Consider the following 20,147-nt stretch of genomic DNA (forward strand, 5'->3'; position numbering starts at 1 on the left):
TGTCCGAAGTGGTACACAGTCGGTACCTATAATTAAATGGTAATGTTTACTTCAGACTCCATGCAGCATGGGTGTCTAGGCAAAAGATAAATTCAATGCATCAAAAACGTATTTTTTACCTGGTCGAAAAAGGGGGGTTAGTGGGGAGGCTCACATCGTTCGCTCCCTCCACTTGTACAAATACACTCCCACGTTGTTATGGAAAACTGGTGGATAGCGCCACACAATAACAATTCTCAAAAAACGGTGGGTAAGGCTCCTCAATATTGAAACTGGTAGCTGTGGGGAAAAACGGTAAATAATTCCCTCTAAGTAGCTAAACAACACTGCAGTCGGTGAATGTACGGCGGAAGAGAGACACCGGCGTGTCAACTTACCCCTACACGACTAGAGCTCATCCAACCGCAAACCGATACCGCAGTCAAAGCAGGGGGATTGCAATGCGCTTCCGCATTTGCGTATGTGACCATGAGTCTCTCTGTTCGGTAGACATAGAGAGAGGACTCTTCTACCGGTGTGTAGTGCAAGCCGTTTTTCTTGCCCCGGAGAGTTTTTTATTTAATTGCAAGCCAATTCGAATCAAAATGGATTAGGGTTACGCATGTATCCTACATCTAAAGTAATTAGGAACCTTTTTTGGGCAATAATTTTATACGCGAATTTAAAAATTATTAAAAATATAATCCAACCGATGTTATTAACAAATCTCAAATTCGCTAATCATATATGTATGACTGGATTGTAATCCGTGAAACTACGAAAAAAACACGAGAAAAACAGTGTAGAACCAATCCATACTGCATGATAAACATCAAGAAGGGACTAGTACATGGACATTTCAAAAAATCATTGAGGAGGTAAAAACAAACACATTGCGGACGTCACATTTTTGGTGAACCCAAAAAACACTGTCATCATAATATGATACATCAAAGCATTAGATGAAACATATTTAACACAGTCCTAGGTAATTGAAAAGAAATTAAATTCAATGGAAATAGAATCTAGGATAGCTGAGTTAGGGAAAGGTCGTATACATATAAACATCATCATATGGTTAATCCTAATCATGTACAGTATTTCAACCATCTATTCAATAGAGTTTCCAGTTTTTCAACATTAAATAATGTCCAAGCATAATCATGTACCCAATAGGGCGACTTGTTTATTCATCTCCTCAAGTTCATTAAGTCCCGAGTTCACAGTGTTAAGAGTATATATCCATTTACACTCCCTTCTATTGAGGATTCACTACTTGCTGTGCAGCTGAGGACAATGAACTGGAGGACTACACGCTGCACCTGGCATTAAGTGCTGCGCAGCTGTGGAGGCCAAGGTAGGGATGAAGGAGTGATTCTCACTCCTAAATCCCAAAAAACATGTCCCCTGAAAAGAAATGCCTAAATGGTGCAGCTGCCCACTACTTGCTGGGCAGCTGTGGATGCAAAACTTCGGCATGGGCTCTCTCTGACCCTTAGGAACAAAACTGCGCCAAATGCTGGAGCACTCTAGGCTCTGGAAATAAGTACTGCGCACATTGGAGCCCTCTAGGCTCTTAAAACAAATCTGCCCCAAATGGTTGGAGCCATCTAGGGTCTGGAACACTATGTAGAGGCTGAAGCCAAACGGGGCTCTTAAAATACACATGCCCCCTGGAACTGTCGCCCTCAGGGGCAAGAACAAGGGCCCCTCTGGCCCTCGGGACCCCCACTTGGGCCCTTTAGATAAATGGGGCCATCGTTGGAGCCCTCGGGCTCGGTATATCACTAGAAAGACGTTGGGACTGCCATCCGGGCCGCCGTAAATGCACCCCTGCCACTGTGTAGCACACTGGCGCCAACACACGCCCCTACGGAGCCCCCCAGCCCGCTTCACTCACCGGGCTGCTTCTCCTTTGGCAGGGGCTCCTCTGGGCGGCGGTGCGTGTGGGGCTCTGCTTTACCCGGTCCCCCATCTCGGGACCGGGGCTTAGTGTGGAGCCAGCAAAGCTCCCGGCGGCAGTCTCCTCGCTTCTCCCGCGGTGGGGGCAGGCACCGGCAATGTGCCTCGCGCCCCCTCTGCCGTCGAGCTGCACCAGGTGGCGTCTGCGAGGCTCTCCCTTACCCAGGGGAGCCTCGCACCGGCAGCGCCATTCCTCGTAGGCAGCTTCTCTCCCTCTTCCGGCGGTGGGCGCAGGACTTCCCTTTTGAAACTGGAAGTCCCGCCCGCCGTCAGGCACTACGGTGCCTGACTTCCTGTGTGCCCATGGCTGCGGCGGTGAACTTTATCAGGGCACAACAAGGGGTAGGCTCCCTCTAAATAAAAAAAACACGAAGGAGCGGGGTGGGCACCTGCAAAGAGGGGCAAATAAGCAGGGTGGGCACCCACGTTAATTAGAACATAAAACAAAGATGCAGGGTGGGCAACTGCGCATCTACAGAAGCAAATAAGCGGGGTAGGTACCCATGCTGCAGTAATAAATGCAGCAATGAGGGGTAGGCTCCCTCAATAACAGGACAATTTAAAATAAAGCGCTTCCCAGGCGCTAAGGGTGAAAGAAACCCCAGTTTAACAGAGCAACTGGAGCAAAAGGGTTCCAAGAAGTACTGGGCATAAAAGATGGAGTACAGCAGCTCCCAGCAAAGTAAAGTCCTTCAGGCATCCAGGGGCTGGGCAGGGCCCAGGGAGGCAAGTCTTCCCCTGGGCCCCAGCAGCAGCACGCCCCTGGTAGATTCGAGTTGGAAACAAGAACACTTTCATGGGGTCACAGCCCCTCTTTTATTCACAGAAACCCTTTGTTTCCAAAGGTGCAGCAAAGGGGCGAACCAGATGCAACTGGTTCTTGAGCACTTTGTTTTGCTCAGCCCCTCTGCCTATTCACAGGATGGGTCAGGGACATCAGACACACCACAGGGGGTGGAGCCAGCATTGTGAGGGAATGCCCAGCCCTATTCAGGTCTCAGGTGCACTCCTCCCTCCCATCAACATACAGATCTCCCCATTCACCACCGGGCAGACATATCCTGACTCCTGGAGCCATGCACACCAGCCAGCTCCAGCCAATCACAAGCCAGACAGTCAATTCACATTCACTGCACAGACATGCCAACTTCTAAAAGTGGCACTTCCACACTACACACATTAAATCTGCGCACATCATCGCGCAGCATTCAATCTCATGAGTTTGCACATACCAAACTCGCCCCTGCACTCCCCACACATAAGGAACTACCATGGACACACATATTCTCCATGCATTCCTATGGGAGGGCAGGCCAATCTCACCACACGCACTCAGACTGCGCACGCACTTTACACTGGGACACAGTGTTAAAGTGCGCAAGGACCAGAAATCACTAAAAGTATGTAATATTAAAAGGCAAAAAGTTCAGGGTTGAACCTGCCAAAAGGGCCAAGTCCAGCAGCATATATAAAAAATATACTTTTAAAACATCCATGCCCGTGTGGCAGGCACCATGCGGTGTCTGCCACACGGGGCATGGATATTTAGTGGGGCACCTGTGGTGCCCCTCAATCCTCATACCAGAGACCGCAGGGGACAGAAGCCCTGCTAAGGGCTCCCAAACTCACTTTCCGATAGCCTTTCCATGTCGGAAAGGCCGATATGGAAAGGCTGCCGGAAACTGAAATCATAATCCTGATGGTGGTACCTGAGCAGGCAGCACTGCCACTTGTGGATTATCTGTCGGACCGATGCCCCGACGGGACCTCCGATGCTGTCAGAGGTGTTGGTCTTAATCCCAGCCTGCAGCGGTCTGGCTGACTGCATCGTAATCCAGAGGTCATACCGCTGCCAACGATGTCAGACGGACCGCCACCCCACATCGTAATGGAGCCCTAAATTGTTAGGAGCTATTTTCAACAAAGCAATACATGATGTATAATCATCTACGCCAGTAGTAGAAATTTAATATTTGAGCACATTTGCAGAAGCAATATCCAACGCACTACAGTCTTATAATACCCTGACAGACTTAATAGTGATATTCTCTACATGTTAAAACACACTAATTTTGCCATCTCTTTTGAGATGCTGCCCTTCAAATAAAGCCATCACCATCTTCCATTAAGGCCATACTGTACTTTTCCAAAGTACAGCACTAAATCTTTTCAACGTTTACTGCAATCTCTGTAGCACCTCAACAACATATGTAGTCTTTATAGTAGAATAGCAGGTGGTAGTGTGGACTTCTCAGTCAATGGGAGTCTGTCCCTAAAGGATTGGCTGCGATCAACTGCCACTTTACTTTTATTATCAGCATGGCCAAGCTGCCAACCATAAACAATTCAATTTGCAAAAGCTGTGCCAGCAACATTTGTTTAGGGACACAACCAGATAAACTGCCTACATCCTTCTGATATCATCTTTCTGATCTTGAGACCCCACTCTGAAGGTTTCTTGCACAAGTTACTTACCTTCGATAACGATATATCTGTACGAAACAGTAGTTAGTGTTAGATTCCTTACCTTAGAATATCCCCAGGCGTCAGACTGGATCCGGAAAGTTTTGCGTAGCAGTACCCCTGCGCGTCGGTAGGCGTCGTCTGCGGCTCCGCGTCCGTCGTCGGCGTCGTTGGTGCTGGGATGACGTCGCCAGAGTACTTAGACGCCGCCCTCGCGTGCTGACATCAATTCTTATACACAGCTTTTCCGCACCAGGAACGCAGAGCTATGATAAAAACCGACACTGGTGCCATAAAACTAGGGCCCTCAAAGGGATATACCTTAACCCTAGATATCGGTTTGCAGAACGGGGAGGATGGGTGGAGCGGTAAGGAATCTAACACTAACTACTGTTTCTTACAGATATATCGTTACCGAAGGTAAGTAACTTGTGCATCTGAAAGAAACAGGTTAGTGTTAGATTCCTTACCTTAGAATAGATACCCTAGCAATACCGACCCCGGTGGTGGGTCTGCGAACCAATGATCACACCAGAAAGTCCTGGAGAACAGAACGGTCGAAAAAACCATCTCTCCGGACTTGGCTGTCCAGGCAGTAGTGTCTAGCAAACGTGTGCAGCGAGGCCCACGTAGCTGCCTGGCAGATGTCCTGCAAGGGGACGCCCCGACGCAGGGCAGTAGTAGCCGCCATGGCCCGAGTGGAATGGGCACGCAGCCCCAGAGGGGGGCTCCTTTTTAGCCATTGAATAACAAGACTTGATGCACAAAATGACCCATCGAGAAATGGTCCGTTTGTGCACCGCCCGTCCCTTCTTAGCGCACACGTAACCGACAAAGAGCTGGTCGTCCACCCGGAACTGGCGTGTGCGGTCCAGATAGAATGAGAGCGCACGTTTTGGGTCCAGACGGTGGAGCCTCTTCCTCTTTTGAGGGATGTGGAGGCGGAAAGAAGGTGGGCAAGGTGATGAACTGCCCGATGTGGAAGGCTGTGACTACTTTGGGAAGGAAAGAGGGACGCGTTCTCAAGACAACTTTGTCCGGATGGACAGAGAGGAAAGGAGGTTGAGAAGATAGAGCTTGGAGCTCACTCACTCTCCTGGCAGAGGTGATGGCAACCAGGAATGCAGTCTTCAGAGTTAGAAGACGAAGAGGGCAATTGTGAAGTGGCTCGAAAGGAGAGCACATCAAATGAGACAGAACAAGGTTCAAGTCCCACTGAGGCATCACAAAAGGAACAGAAGGAAACATGTGAGTGATGCCCTTCAAGAATCTATTTACAACAGGGGACTTGAAAAGAGAAGGCTGATCAGGAAGCCTTAAGAAGGCTGAGATGGCAGAGAGGTAGCCTTTGGTAGTGCCCAGAGCAGAGCCCTGCTGGGCAAGTGAAAGAAGAAAGAGGAGAACCTCTGAAAGGGGAGCAGAAAGGGGATCCACAGCCTTTGTTGCGCACCATGCCACAAATTTGTTCCACCTGCAGGCATATACCGATTTTGTGGAGGGACGCCTGGCTGCCAGAATCACATCACAGACTTCAGGAGGCAATTCAAATGGCCTCAACTGTCGCCGCTCAAACTCCACGCATGTAGGTGGAGACTGGACAGGTTCGGGTGGAGGCCGTCCACTACTGCTGTGACAGAAGGTCCTCCTGAAGAGGCAGATGAATTGGGGGATCGACTGACATGCTGAGTAGCTTGGGATACCAGTATCTTTGTGCCCAGTCCGGAGCCACAAGAATGACTTGGGCCCGGTCACGCCTGATCTTCTTCAGCACTCTGGGCAGAAGTGGTATAGATGGAAAGGGGTACAACGGACCGCAGCTCCACTAGCGACGAAAAGCGTCTCAGAGCGAGTGCCGCCTTGGGAATTCCAATGCGCAGAACTGATGACATTGCGCGTTCTCTTTGGTGGCAAATAGATCTAACCAAGGCTCTCCCTACTGCTAAAAGAGACCTTGCGCCACGTCCGTGTTCAGACGCCATTCATTATCCATCCTGCACCGGCGGCTGAGTTCGTCCGCCCTGGCGTTCAGGGAACCTGCCCGGTGTTAAACCACCAGAATGACGCCCTGGTGTTCCAGCCACTGCCAGAGGCGCAGAGCCTCCTGGCAAATGGTCCACGACCCCACCCTGCCCTGTTTGTTGCAATCCCACATGGCGGTGATGTTGTCTGTGAACACCTGCACTACACTTCCCCGAACAGTGGGAAAGAATGCCTTCAGTGCAAGTCGGAATGCCCGCAGCTCCAGAAGGTTGATATGGAGCCGGGACTCCACCGGAGACCAGAGGCCTCTGATCTCCGCCTCTACCATGTGGCCCCCCCAGCTCAGGAGGGACGCATCCGTCACTACTACATGCTCCGGTTGGGGTAGGGAGAGGGATCTGCCGCTGACCCAATTGCGGTCCATGAGCCACCACTGCAACTGCCTCGCAGTGCCCTCCGAGATCAGGACGTGGTCGGACAGGTTGCCCTGATGCTGGGCCCACTGAAATTTCAGGTCCCACTGCAGAGCCCGCATCCGCCATCTGACGTGATGCACCAGAAGGATGCAGGAGGCCATCAGCCCTAGAAGCCGCAGCGTCAACCTGACGGAGACTCGGGATAAAGGCTGAAAGATCGGAATCAGAGCATGAAAATCCCGAACCCGCTGTTCGGGAGGATAGACCCGAAACTGCGCCGAATCCAGAACCGCTCTGATGAAGAAGAGCTTCTGAGAGGGACACAGGTGAGACTTTGGCATATTGATGGAGAACCTCAGCAGGTGCAGGAGGTCGGTCGTAGTCTGGAGGTGGCTGACGACTGTCTGGGGCGAGCCCGCCTTCAACACCCAGTCATCGAGATAGGGGAAGACTGACACCCCTAATCTGTGCAGATGAGCTGCGACCACCGCCATCACTTTTGTGAAAACCCGAGGGGCGCTGGTAAGGCCGAAGGGGAGCACGGTAAACTGAAACTGCTCGCGGCCTACCGTGAACCGCAGGTAACGCCGGTGAGCCGGCATGACGTGGATGTGAAAATATGCGTCCTGCAAGTCCAACGCTACCATCCAGTCTTCTGGGTCTAGGGCAGCTAGGACCTGAGCCAAAGTCAGCATCTTGAACTTCTCCTTCCGTAGGAAGCTGCTGACGTTCCGCAGGTCCAAGATAGGGCGTAGGCCCCCTTTGCCCTTCTTGGGAACCAGAAAGTAGTGGGAGTAACAACCACACCCTACTTCTGGCCCAGGAACAATGGCCCCCTTGGATAAGAGGGCCGTAACTTCCTCTTGCAGAAGTTGCAAGTGATTCCCCTTCCCCAACACGCGGTGGCACTGCGGTGGCATGGCTGGAGGGGTCGCCTCGAAGGGGAGGGAGTAGCCCCTTCAGACTTGCAGCTCCCACATGTCCGATGTGATGGTGCGCCAGTGGAGGAGGTGATGGTGAACCCTGCTCCCCACTGCATCAAATGGGCCTGAAAGCTCGGACTAGGAAGGCTTTGAGGCAGATGCTGCGGGGGTGGATGTGGACTGGCCTCGCCGCTGTCCCCGCCACGGCATTTCCATGTCCGCCGCCACGCTGGATGTTAGTCTGCGGCCCTTGGCTGGCAGGATGTGAGGGGGTGCCCCTTCCTTGGCCACAAAAGGGGCAAAAGACAGAAGTTTGCGGGCGCTGGCCCGACAGACCCAAGTACTTGGCCGTAGCCCTGGAGTCCTTGAAACACTCAAGCGCACTGTCTGCCTTGTCGCCAAAGAGGCGACAGCCATCAAACGGCATGTTCATGAGGGAAATTCAGGACATCAGCCGAAAAGTTGGCGGACCTCAGCCAGGCGTGGTCGTGAACCGCCACTGTCGTGAAAATCGCCCTGCCTAGCGAGTCCGTGGTATCCTGCCCACATCGGATAGAGTACCGTGCGGCATCCCGCTCTTCTGCAAAGGCGTGAGCGAGTTTGACCCAGGCCTCCTCCGGGCAAGCTGGCAGCACATCCGCGATCGTGTCCCACAGAGAGTGGGTATAACGGCCCAAAAGGCAAGCAGTGTTGACCGACCGCAACCCCAGACTAAGTGAGGAGAACAGCTTCTTACCGAACTGCTCATACCTTTTGGATTCCCGATCAGGTGGGGCAGTCGGGAATGTGGTCTGGGAGTTGGATAACCAGGCTCTCGGGGTGGGGTGGGTGGACAGGAAGCTAGGGTCACCCGGGGCCGGGCAGGGTGCCTGGCCACATTCCGATCTACAGGGGGACCTGTAGTGGGCCTGGACCAAGTACCCAACAGAACGTCAATAAGGGCCTCATTAAACGGCAGTAGAGGCTCCAAATAGCTTGCCTGCAGTTTAAGGACCACGGTGAGGAGGTTAGTTCTCACGGCCGGGACGGGGAGCTCAAGAGCCAAAGCCTTGCCCGCCCTCATCAGCACCACGCTGTAAGCAGCCCCCTCCTCCGGAGCCACGGTAGGAGGGGAGACAATGCCAGTGTCGGAAGAAGTGTCTAAACCACTCGCCTCCCATAAATCCACCGCCCAGTCCTGATACGACTGGCACTCTCGTGCCAGAGGGTCCTCAGACCCCTCCCAATCCTCCATGTCTCCCATCTCCTGATAGTCAGGTGCAAAGGATGGGAAGTTGAAGTTGAAGTTGAAAGGATTTGTTAAGCGCACGTTGACCAGGCGGTTTCTTGGCGCTGAGTGTAAAAGGAGTACAGCTCACTCAGTGAAGGCTTGTGAAAACAGCCAGGTCTTCAGCCGTTTGCAGAACTCCATGTAATGGGCCGTTGTTCTGATAGTAAGAGGTAAAGAGTTCCAAAAGGAAGGGGCCAGATAAGAAAAGCTCAGGCCACCATGTTTCTTCCTTTTGAAGCGAGGGATATGCAGGAAGTTTTTGGTGGAGGATCGAAATCACGAGTAGGGACATAGGACTTGAGTTTGGCAGATACAAACACAGGGGCAGAACCGGCTAAGGCCTTAAAGATTAGGCAACCCAGTTTAAACAGTTCAGTGAGGGGTAGTCAGTGAAAGGATTTTATTAGAGTGGTAGTGTGATGATATTTGGGAAGTTTGTAAACTAAGCTTGCCGCTTTTTTTTGGATTAGTTGGAGACGGCGAAGCTGGTAGGCGGGTATACCGACATACAGAGCATTCGCGTAATCCAAATGCAAAATACCATGGCTAGCAAGATTATTTTAAGCGCCTCAATGGAAAAAAAGCGGGAAATGTTGCGTATTGGTGATGCATAGAAAGGTCACTGCTGACTTTAATGCCTAGGCTTTTAACAGTTTTGGAGGGAGAGGGGGGAGAACCAAGGGAAGGGGGTCAGAAGATGGAAGACCAGGGACTGAGAGCGCCACCGGTGAGTACCAGCTCGGCCTTTTCTGGGTTGAGCTTAAGATGGTTCAAGCTCATCAAGTCACTGATAAAAGTCATGACAGACTGAAAATTGAGGATAGAAGAAAGAGAGGAAGAAATATTAAAGATAAGCAGGAGATCATCAGCTTAATTAAATACCTTGACGTCCAGTTTGTGAAGGGCCGAGATAAGAGGGAGGATATAAAGATTGAAAAGGAGGGGAGAAAGAGAAGAACCCTGGGGCCAGATCATAGAAAAATTGCTCTTATCTCGGCATCGAATGTGGACTCGAGCAACGCTGGTCCGACACCGGATCCGAACCGAGGGAGGGACCGGGGACGACATCGTCCGGGGACGGCGTTGGGGGTGACACCCTGGGGGTCGGCGTCATTGGAGGGGCTGTAAGGTTGACCAGCGGCGACCCGGATCCGGAGCCGGATATGGTGGGGCCCTGCGGCGTCGGGACCGAAGTCGTCGACGGCGCCGGGGCCGAAGCACCAGACGGTGCCTGGTTTGAATCACCTGGCCTGCTTGGGCTCCCAGTCGGGGCCGCGGCGCCCGAAGGTGCCACAGCGGGACCCGACAGAGGAGAGAGCGACCTCATGGCTTTGAGGAAGGCATCGATCTCCTCCGGCGTCGCGTTCAGCACAGGGACCGGCGGGTATGGAGCTGGCAACGACGCCTTTGGCTCCGGCGGAGCCGCGTGGGCGGTGACGCCTGAACCCACGGACACACCGTGCGAGCGTCGGGGGGAGTCGGAAGAGCGATGTCGTCTCTTCGACTTCTTGTGCCTCTTACCTGAGGACTTGGAGCCCGACGAATGTTGTCGACTCACCAAGCTGCGATGACTGTGCGACCGGTCCTTCGACCTCCTCCTCGACCTGGACCGTGAATGGCACGGGCCGACTGCCGGAGCTCGAGGCGCTTACGGGACCGCTCCCGCCTAGCCTTCAACGTCAAGGCCGGCAGTCGGGGCACGACTTGTCGTCGTGGTCAGCCCCAAGGCAATACAGGCACCGACGGTGGGGGTCGGGAACCGACATCAGACGGTTACAGTCAGCACAGGGCTTGAACCCGGGCATCCCTATCGGCACCGAGAGTCTACCGACTCGAAAAAGGACCCAAAAAGGATTGAAAAAGTTACTCACAAAGGGCCCGATTCACAGAATGAACTTAAGACTTACCGCTATATGTATCAAGCTATTTAGCATTCGCAAAGGCCGAAATTCTGCGAATTTCGGCCTTTGCGAATGCTAAATAGACAAATGGAATGTATCAAACTAGTTTGATGCAAAATAAGGAATAGCAAAATTTGCTAATCCTTATTTTGCGATTGCACTTAAGGAATTGCAAATTTTGCGATTCCTTAAATGCAATGTATCAAACAAATAAAAAGCAAAAAATGCCATTAAGGATTAGCAAATTACCACCAACTTCTAGTTGGTGGTAATTTGCGAATTCTTATCAAAAATCTTTTTTGATAATAACCAAAGGTGCCATATGACGCCCATACATGCCCTTAGGGCATGTATGTGCGCCATATGCCCCCAAATGTCTTTTTCAGGGGTGCAGCAGGGTGTTCTTGAGACACCCCTGCACCCTTGGAAACATCCCTAATTTGCGATCAGCAAATTGCTAATTGCAAATTGCACTTTCATTCCTATGGGCCTCCTGGCCCATGGAAATGAAGGGGTAATTTGCGATTGACAATTTGCTAATCTCAAATTAAGGAATGCTAAGGAATCGCTATTGGAAAGCGATTTTGTACATACATACCGTTTTGCATTTCCTAAATAGCGATTCCTTAAAATTCGCTATTTAGGAAATGCAAAATGGTTTGTTGATACATATAGCGGTAAATCCTAAACTTACTACCATTTGGTATTCACAGAATACACTTACTACTTTTGGGATTCACAGAGTGAACTTACTACTTTCGGGATTCACAGATTGAATTTCCTACTTTTAGTATTCACAGAATAGATTTAAGACTACTAACTTTACGTCCGCACTCGGGCCGGAAATTCTGGCCCGGGGCGAAGCTTCTGGCTTGGAGGCGGAGATTGCAGTCCGGAGGCGGAACATTCACCCCCAGCCATGAGATCTGAGTTAAATCCATCATTCTTTTGCTCACCATGCCACCCCAGTTTAGACCAGGCCATATGAAATCAGTCTTGACCCTGTGCCTCATTGGAACAGTCCAGCCCAAACTGCCAAGCCAGGTCCTCCATGGACCGGTAACAAGCAAGGACTAATTTCAGGGTTTCACCCCTCATCAGCCAGGTTAGCTTGAATCCAATGGCACAGTGAACCTGGGACCCACGTCTGGGCATACCCGACCCACTTAAGGAGAGGAAGCAAAAGACACACAATTGATAGATGGAATGCAGAACAAATCAAAACATTCACCCCCAGTCAAGAGATCTGGGTTAAATCCATCATTCTTTTGTTGCTCACCATGGCACCCAAGTTTAGGCCTGGCCATATGCAAATCAGTCTTGACCCTGTGCCTCATGGGAACAGTCCAGCCCGAACTGCCAAGCCAGGTCTTCCCTGGACCGGAAACAAGCATACTAGGGCTGGTTTTGCGGATTCACCCCTCCTGATTTGTGAATGTATGACATTGCTCTGCATTCTGTCCATCAATTGTTCTTTTTGCACTTTTAGAAAGTTGGTATTTTTGTGCTCTAAATCATCAGTGCATTTTAGCCAGTGTCCTATGTCAATTTACTGTGAATGGCTCTGCTGTTGAGGGTTGTGCATTGCTCCCAGAGGTGTGAGGGGAGATGGTATTCCTGATAGGAAGACTGGGAAGGAGCTGTACCCTGCACTGATTACATTTTAAAGGACCCTGCCTGCAACACACATAGAGGGACCTGACACAAGGCCTGCCATTTACTTTGTCACCCTAGACAGTTTAGAGCCAAGAGAACTGGAAGAAGAAGAACTGTGCAGGACCAGTTTGGGGGTAGGTCAGGGAATTCCCCATACAAAGGCTGGCACCAAGTATAAGCATTGGACTTTCAGAACATCCAATCAGAACGCTGCTGAGTCTGTGGAAAATTCAAAAGCACTGTCCTGCTGCTGGAAGGACTGGCTTGTTGACTGAGAAAGGAAGATTAGATCTGCTTGTCTTGATCCCAGGCTACCCATGGTGAATCCAAGGGCCAGCTCGCTGACCTCATCTGTGAATTACATGGACAAGCTTCCAGAAGCCTCCCTGTCCCTGCCCAGCGGACCAGCACCAACTGGACAAGCCTGGAACTGCCTAAGCCCTGCTGCTGGTTTCTGTGTGAGTGAGTCCTGATCCAGAAGAGGTGATCCTCAGGTCTTCCCGCTAACAGTGACAGTCCATCCACCACAGGCGGCAAAGCGAAACCTGCAGTTTATGGGATAGCAACTGTCTGCAATCATCGGCCAACACGAAGACTGAGCGTTGAACAGCTCTTTGCGCTACCCCAACGACTGTCCATGATGCTGGACCTGCTCCTAACACGGTATCCACCTCCTCACAGCCCCCACTAACACATACACCACCTTTCGTGCATGACCTGAGAAGGTAACTCTTCAGCAAAACTAATCTGGTCCCTGTATCCAACCCACGGTCATCGCAGTTGGCCTGAACTTGTGACTTTCCCATATTTTAGGGAAACTAGATAATCACGAGTGTCGCTTTGTGTTTTTATGAGCTTTTTTCACAATAAAAATTTTCAATCAATATCTAGGGTTCTATTGATTGGATTTTTGTTGTTCTGGTGTCATCTAATTTATTAAAATGTACTCTATTTTTTCAATTGGTTTGGGCTTTTTCTTGTATTGTGTTTACAATTTATCACTGAGAACTTCATAAATACTTTATACATTGCCTCTACGTTAAGCCTGACTGCTTGAAAACAAAGACTTCAGGTTCTAACAAGAAGGGAGAAGAGGTAAGACAGAGAGAGGAAAAAAAGTATAAACTCAACATCCACATAGCCTATTATCTTAGTAAGATTAAGAAATCTGAAATATAAAACAACTGCCAGCCATACTATAGGTTCTATGAGGCTTAGAAAGGTCACTGAAGTCATGCCAACTTCAGTTATTCATCTTGTCACAGAGCTCATTATCTTTTGCCAATAGAGACAATCCCAAGACTTGAATTCTGGCAGCTTTTGCTTTCTTCCCCAAAGTTTTAACCTTTAGACTCTAGAAAGTCAACGGTTATGACAGCGCAGTCCACAAAATGTTGGGCACCACAGGACCTGTCACTGCATTCTCGCAGTTACTGACACATCTATGTAACCTGGTGGTCAATGCTGCTGACACAGCACTCCCTTTCAATCATTCCATTTCTCAGAGTCCAGAGATACTACCATAAAAGCCATTCTTGCCTCAATGCGCCTTGTAGATCGACCACTTCACCTCTTGAAACCGTGTCTTCATCAGGCCTTCTCTTTGCGACAGCAGGGACCCCACAACACCAATCGCCTGCAATTCACCCCACTATAGATCCCTCAACAATAATGGTCTCGGGGCAAAAAAATCTCTTTCCCCTTAGCACTCTTCATCTTATCTATATGAAGTATTATGGAAAAAAATAATAGGCGAACCACCACTAACCCCCCCTGCATTTAATGTTGCCAACTATCACAAAGAAGGAGCATCTGGTCAAGATACATCTGGGACCCGCCAGGTGCAAGAACCCCTGACCTACCGTCAACCTATTTGTTTTATCACAGTCATCCACTGTGATAAAACCAGGGTGTCAAAGACAGCTCCCAAGGTTGCCACTCTCCCTCTGTCATCAACCGGGGGTTCTGAGCCCGAGCTGCAACGTTTGCTGCCTCAGGAGAAGCTATGCTCTTCATCAGTGTATGGGTACCACAAGGCTAGACAGCGGGTTAGATGCCACAGGGAGAGACAGCACCATACACAGGCCAATGGCACTCACCACCAAGCCCTCACCTCACTCCATGAGCCAGAATCCGACCTCAAGGATAGAGCCGGGCAGAGTCCAGACAATACACAGCAATCTTGGAGCTCAGCTAGCTCCAATAAATTCCTCTTCTGGGTTATTAGTCTGTGTTTATCACCCATTATCAGTGAAGGTGGATGCTTTAATCTCTCTATGAGGGAATTAGTTAAAACCAATGGTGAGGTTGAAATCTCTCAATTGTGCCGCAGTACAGGTAAAAAGTAGAAGGAAGTACACTGTTTTCAAGCAAGATAGTAATTACCATTTAATGAGTTTACACTAATACAAGCAAAAACTGTTGGAAGTGGCAGTTCTTTGAGCTCACAAAGTCACTGGTTAGACCTAAAAGATGTTAAGAAAGCATCAGGCTCAGAAGATAAACTTCACGCAAATCTTCCCAAAGTGGAGGTTATTTGTTTGGCTTGGGAGGTACGTAATTATAAAATGCCCTCTCCCAGGAGATATGCCGTCTGATTCATCAAGCTAAATTGCACTCGCAAAGGGCAAGATTCTCAGAATCTTGCCTTTTGCGAGTGCAATTTTTGCATTTGGGATTCATCAACCCAAATGCAAAATTCGCTATTTAAGAATTCGCACATTTGCGAAGAATTGAATTTAAGGAATCTCTATTTGAGATTCCTTAAATGCAATTCATGAAGCATTTTAAAATTGCGAAATTGCAATTTTGGGCCGCTATTTACCGAGAGGTCAGACCTCTCGGTAAATAGCAAAAACTTAGAAAAATGCTTTTAAATGCATTTTTCTAAGTTGCATGTTACACACACACACATGTCCTTTGGACATGTGTGTGCGCAACACCAATGTAGATTACATTTCAGGGGTGCTACAGGGTGTCCTTTGGACATCCCTGCACCCTTGAAATCGCATCCTTATTTGCGATTAGCTAATTGCTAATCGCAAATAAGGAATAACTCCCCATGCATTCCTATGGGCCTGTAGGCCCATAGGAATGCATGGGGAGTTATTCCTTATTAGCGATTAGCAATTAGCTAATCGCAAATAAGGAACATGTAGGAATCGCAATATTTATTGCAATTCCTACATGAATCCCGTTTTGCAAGTCCTTAATAGCGATTCGTTATGAATCGCTATTAGGGGCTCGCAAAACGGGAGAATGATGAATCAGGCTGATGGCACCTTCATACATCGAAGATATTAATAGGATTGTGCGATTTGGTTGACTAAAATACGTTGCATTGTCAGTGGCAGGTTCTGAACGTTTAGATAAGAAATTTCTGATTTAACCTTGTGATACTTTGAAAATGGTGAGCTATAATAAAATGTAAACACATAAATACGAAAAATAAATAATCTGCATACGAAACGGTATGAATACAAATCTAATTTTGCCTTTTTTTTAACAATTCAACAATATACTTGCGATTGCGAGGAAAATAAAAAAGGATAATAACTACACCCTTCCATGATGTAATGTTCAAGGGGAGCACTCACTTTGCTTTACATAACTTTTCCCAAGCCTTGTGATATTTCACAGGATCTTCATTTTTTGTGGATTCTTCCAGCTCCACTGAGTCAATGTACTGTGGAAGTAAAACAGAAAAAGCAAATCATAAATAAAACACACCTATTTGTCTCAGGATTGGATCCCCTACACAAATGTGGCATTATCATATCGTCTGTAGATCACAAAGAGAAATAGAGGCAACACAGATTGGCTAATGTAAATCTTGAGGAGTAGGCAATACAACACAAAGAAGTAATGGTGAGTACATGGGTGCAGTAGGTGCATTTATATCCCACAGGGTAAGAGTTTATCTGCAAACAAACTAGGGGCCATATGTACTAAATGTAGGGATTGCGAATTCCTAATTGTGATTCATATCGAAAAGCAATTCGGAAACTGTAATTCCAAATGTACAAATATGTATACGTTTTACATAGCGATTCCTAGTCGATCGCAAATCGACCAATCTAATGAATATAATCCCCCACATGCATCAACCTATTTAGGAAGTGCAAACGGTGCGAATCGGTAAATTCGGCCGTTTGCACTTCCTAAATACGTTTTTGGGATGCATCAAACAGAGTGCCATATTTCGCTATTTTTTGCATTTCTTAAAAATGCAAATGCAATTAAGGAATCGCATTTGTGCGATTCCTTAATTGCAATGCATCATTTTTTTAAAAATTGCGATTTTTGAAATTGGAAGTGCAAATTAACACGAGGTTGACCCTCGTGTTAATTTGCGAAAATTTATAAAAAAGCAAAAAAATGCATTTTTTAAACTTGCATGTTACAGACACACATGTCCTTAGGACATGTGTGTGTGAAACATGCACTTGAAAATACATTTCAGGGGTGCAGGGGGGGGTCCTTTGGACCCCCCTCTGCACCCTTGCAATGCATCAACAAATTGCGAGTGCAAAAAAAAAAATGCAAAACGGCATTGATTCCTATGGGCCTCTAGGCCCATAGGAATCAATGTAATGCCATTCCTTAATTGCGATTCGCAATTAAGGAATCGCAATTTCCGAAAATTAAGAAATCCTAAAAACGTTTAGGATTTCTTGATGCATAGGATTTTGCATTTCCTAAATAGCGATTCCTTAATTTTCGCTATTTAAGAAATGCAAAATCCTAGATTGATGCATGTGGGGGTAAATGCGGTAGGTAGCAGTTAGCGAACCCATTAGGAATTACAGATATCACAATGATAGTGGCCTGCTGGGGTCCGCAGACCTCGTGTAAGTGATCAGTGGCGTAGCTAGCCCTTTGGCCGCTCATGATAGTCCCTGCGTTTGCCGCCCGCGGCGGCTTCAGTGAAGAGTGGGGAGAGGTGCTTGCGGGTTTTCTCCGTTTGCCGCCTGCAGCAAACACATTAAGGAGCAATTGCTGCCACGAGACGGCAGGTCAGAGCCACCCCAAAACTCGTACCACCTGTTGCAGACCACCCCCCCCTAGGTACACCACAGTCTGCGATTGCTTTTTTATAAAGCGACCTTTCTTTTTTTTATATGCAGGCCGTTTTTCCTTAAAGGAAAAATAGCATGCAGTTAAAAAAATTGAATAACACATTTAAGTTTCATTGCCTTCTCTTAAAAATATTTGCACAAACATTCACAAAGGGGAATGGCGTCCCTTGAGGCCCCCTTCCCATTTACGACTGGTTACCATCTCCTTCGAGGTATCAGTAAAATATGAAAGTTTTGCAACCACAAGTCAGTCGCAAAACATTCATAGAAACCACTGCAATTCTGCATTTGGAAGGGACGCCCCTTCCTGATAACTAAACCAAACTGCGATTCTGTAACATATTACCAAATCACAATTTGCTATATGTACATCTGCGGATCAGTCAGTTTCCGACCACAAAATACTTTTGTACATCTGCCCCATGGCGTCTAATGTACTATTCACATTCACAAATCAAAATGTGGCATTTCCAAACTGAACGGCTTGAGAATGGAAATGCAATTTGGGATGCAAAATGTATATACTAATGCATTACAAACTACCCATTCACAGTAGGTCGCAAAATGAGATCTATTAATTAGGCCAGTGGCATTGTGCAAACTACTGACTCATCCGAATGGCAGCAAATGCAGTGATGGAAACCTGCATGAGAAAGAAGACTAGCTCACTGGATTTGCTCTCCCAAACAGGATATATATATATTTTTTTTTAAAGCAGCCCGTGTACCTTAAAAAGACAGGTGCTACTACAGCAAAAATGTTTCCCGCAAGAAAAGTTTTCTGGAAAGTGCTGGAACTGGAAAACATTTTATTCTGGGATCCCACAAAGTGAAAAAACTGCCTTAAAATCACAATTTTGCGTAAGTTCTTGTAAAGTGATAACATGTGTGCCTTGTTTTCTTCCATTGCTATGGCATCTAAGTGTTAAACTCCAGATTGCTTCTATCCAGTATTATGCTCAAAGAAAAGAGGGCTGGGGGCCCTTTAAATTAGATCTTTGCTTTTGCCTCAGCTGGGAGTGTGAAAAGAATTCAAACAACATGCGGGCACTGCTGAAGTGTGTCCTGGTATGGGAAAATGACACCAAGGCAAATTCAGCATGTTTCCTTGGGTCTGCTGGATCCTAGATCTGGCCAGAAATAGCTGCCGGAATCAGGAACCGGCATGATAGCCTTGCTTTCCAGCACTGCTTCTATAACTTTGTATGCTCCTCAAATGGAAAACACCCACACAATTCTCTTAGAGGAAGCTGTCCCACAGGTTTTTTTGTATAGTGTGAAACGTTGTTTTACAGTTGCAAATACTGTTTTACAAGCTTTGCCACTATAAAAACCTTTAGTACATGTGGCCTTAGATCTCCTATGCCAGTGCCACAGGATTATTCTTTTTTATGGTAAATAGTACAGAGAGTAGCATTAATCTTTTTTGGGGGCAGAGGAGAGACAATGTTCTCAGCAGACATCTGTATGTATGCCAAGTACCTTGGGGTACTGTAAAACGCCACCTGTCAGTCTATTCTAGCAATCTGTTCCCAGAGTATCCGTTCTGTGTTCTGGATCCACAATCCCCTTTCATCTGTTCAAAGCAAGGATTGGCTGCAAGGTCTGGCAAAGGCATGCACAGTGGGGGTTGGCCAAGTACAGCTGTGGTGCACTGATTTCTTTAAAAAATGAACAGAATTTGTGAATCCTGAACCCCCAGGAAGTTTCACTGGACACAGGGAAGGTCTAGGATTTGAGAATCTAATGCTAAAAATAATGCTTTCATTTTCATTATAATGCTGAGGCATCCATTTGGGGCCCCTCCACCCGGGCTTGCGGTTCATTGTATGTTCAATCTGCGACCTAGTGAACATTTCTTTTTTCAAAAATGGTGTTCAGTGCAAAGTATTGAGTAAAGATGGTAGCAATGGTAATTATTTTCTGATGGCCTGCGAATCACAGCACAGCAGATTTCTGAATCCACAAGCAACTAGTGGGGGAAAAAGCCTCTCTAGTCCAACAGTGTGCCTTTATTTTTTAATTAAATTTGCGAATCTGCTGTGGATTTGAGAATCCACAGAAGATCCACATATTGACAGTCCATATATGTCTATAATTTAGTCTCTTCATGCTCAGGTTGGAACACTTTTTAAATGCTAATATCTTGAAAGTTACTGATCGAATTTGCACCAAACTAAGGTCCTGATTTAGAATTTGGCAGTGGGTACAGTTCATCATGGTTGCATAGAACATTACCTCAAACATCGCAATGGACTAACATCTGTAAAATTTGAAGATAACCGCCAGCCCAGCAGTCATCTTTGCACAATGAAAGGAATTGCCATCAAGATGGTTCCTGTCAATGTACAAAAAGTTTAGTGGACGGCCTTTGTCATTTTTGACCGCTGTTTATCAAATTTTAAAAAGGTTATTTTTTCCACAAATGTCCAAAGCAGGAGTTTACTTCTGAAAAACAAAATGTAATGACCCCCACACCCTGACAGTTTTCTCCCAGACTGTGGGGGTCATTAAAGTACT

The 20,147-nt window shown here is 47.7% G+C and overlaps 1 protein-coding gene across 3 annotated transcripts in view; it reads right to left on the reverse strand.

Moving 5' to 3' along the window:
• Nucleotides 1-20,147, reverse strand: part of CTPS2 (CTP synthase 2) — a 2,098,303-nt gene that overhangs the window by 1,011,406 nt on the left and 1,066,750 nt on the right. For all 3 annotated transcript variants that reach the window (XM_078657669.1, XM_078657667.1, XM_078657668.1), the window contains one exon: nt 16,147-16,235. In XM_078657669.1, the coding sequence (XP_078513795.1) occupies nt 16,147-16,235 (89 nt within the window). The remainder of the gene's footprint in view (nt 1-16,146; nt 16,236-20,147) is intronic.

Source organism: Lissotriton helveticus, chromosome 8, assembly GCF_964261635.1.
Source record: "Lissotriton helveticus chromosome 8, aLisHel1.1, whole genome shotgun sequence".
NCBI classification, from domain to species: domain Eukaryota; kingdom Metazoa; phylum Chordata; class Amphibia; order Caudata; family Salamandridae; genus Lissotriton; species Lissotriton helveticus.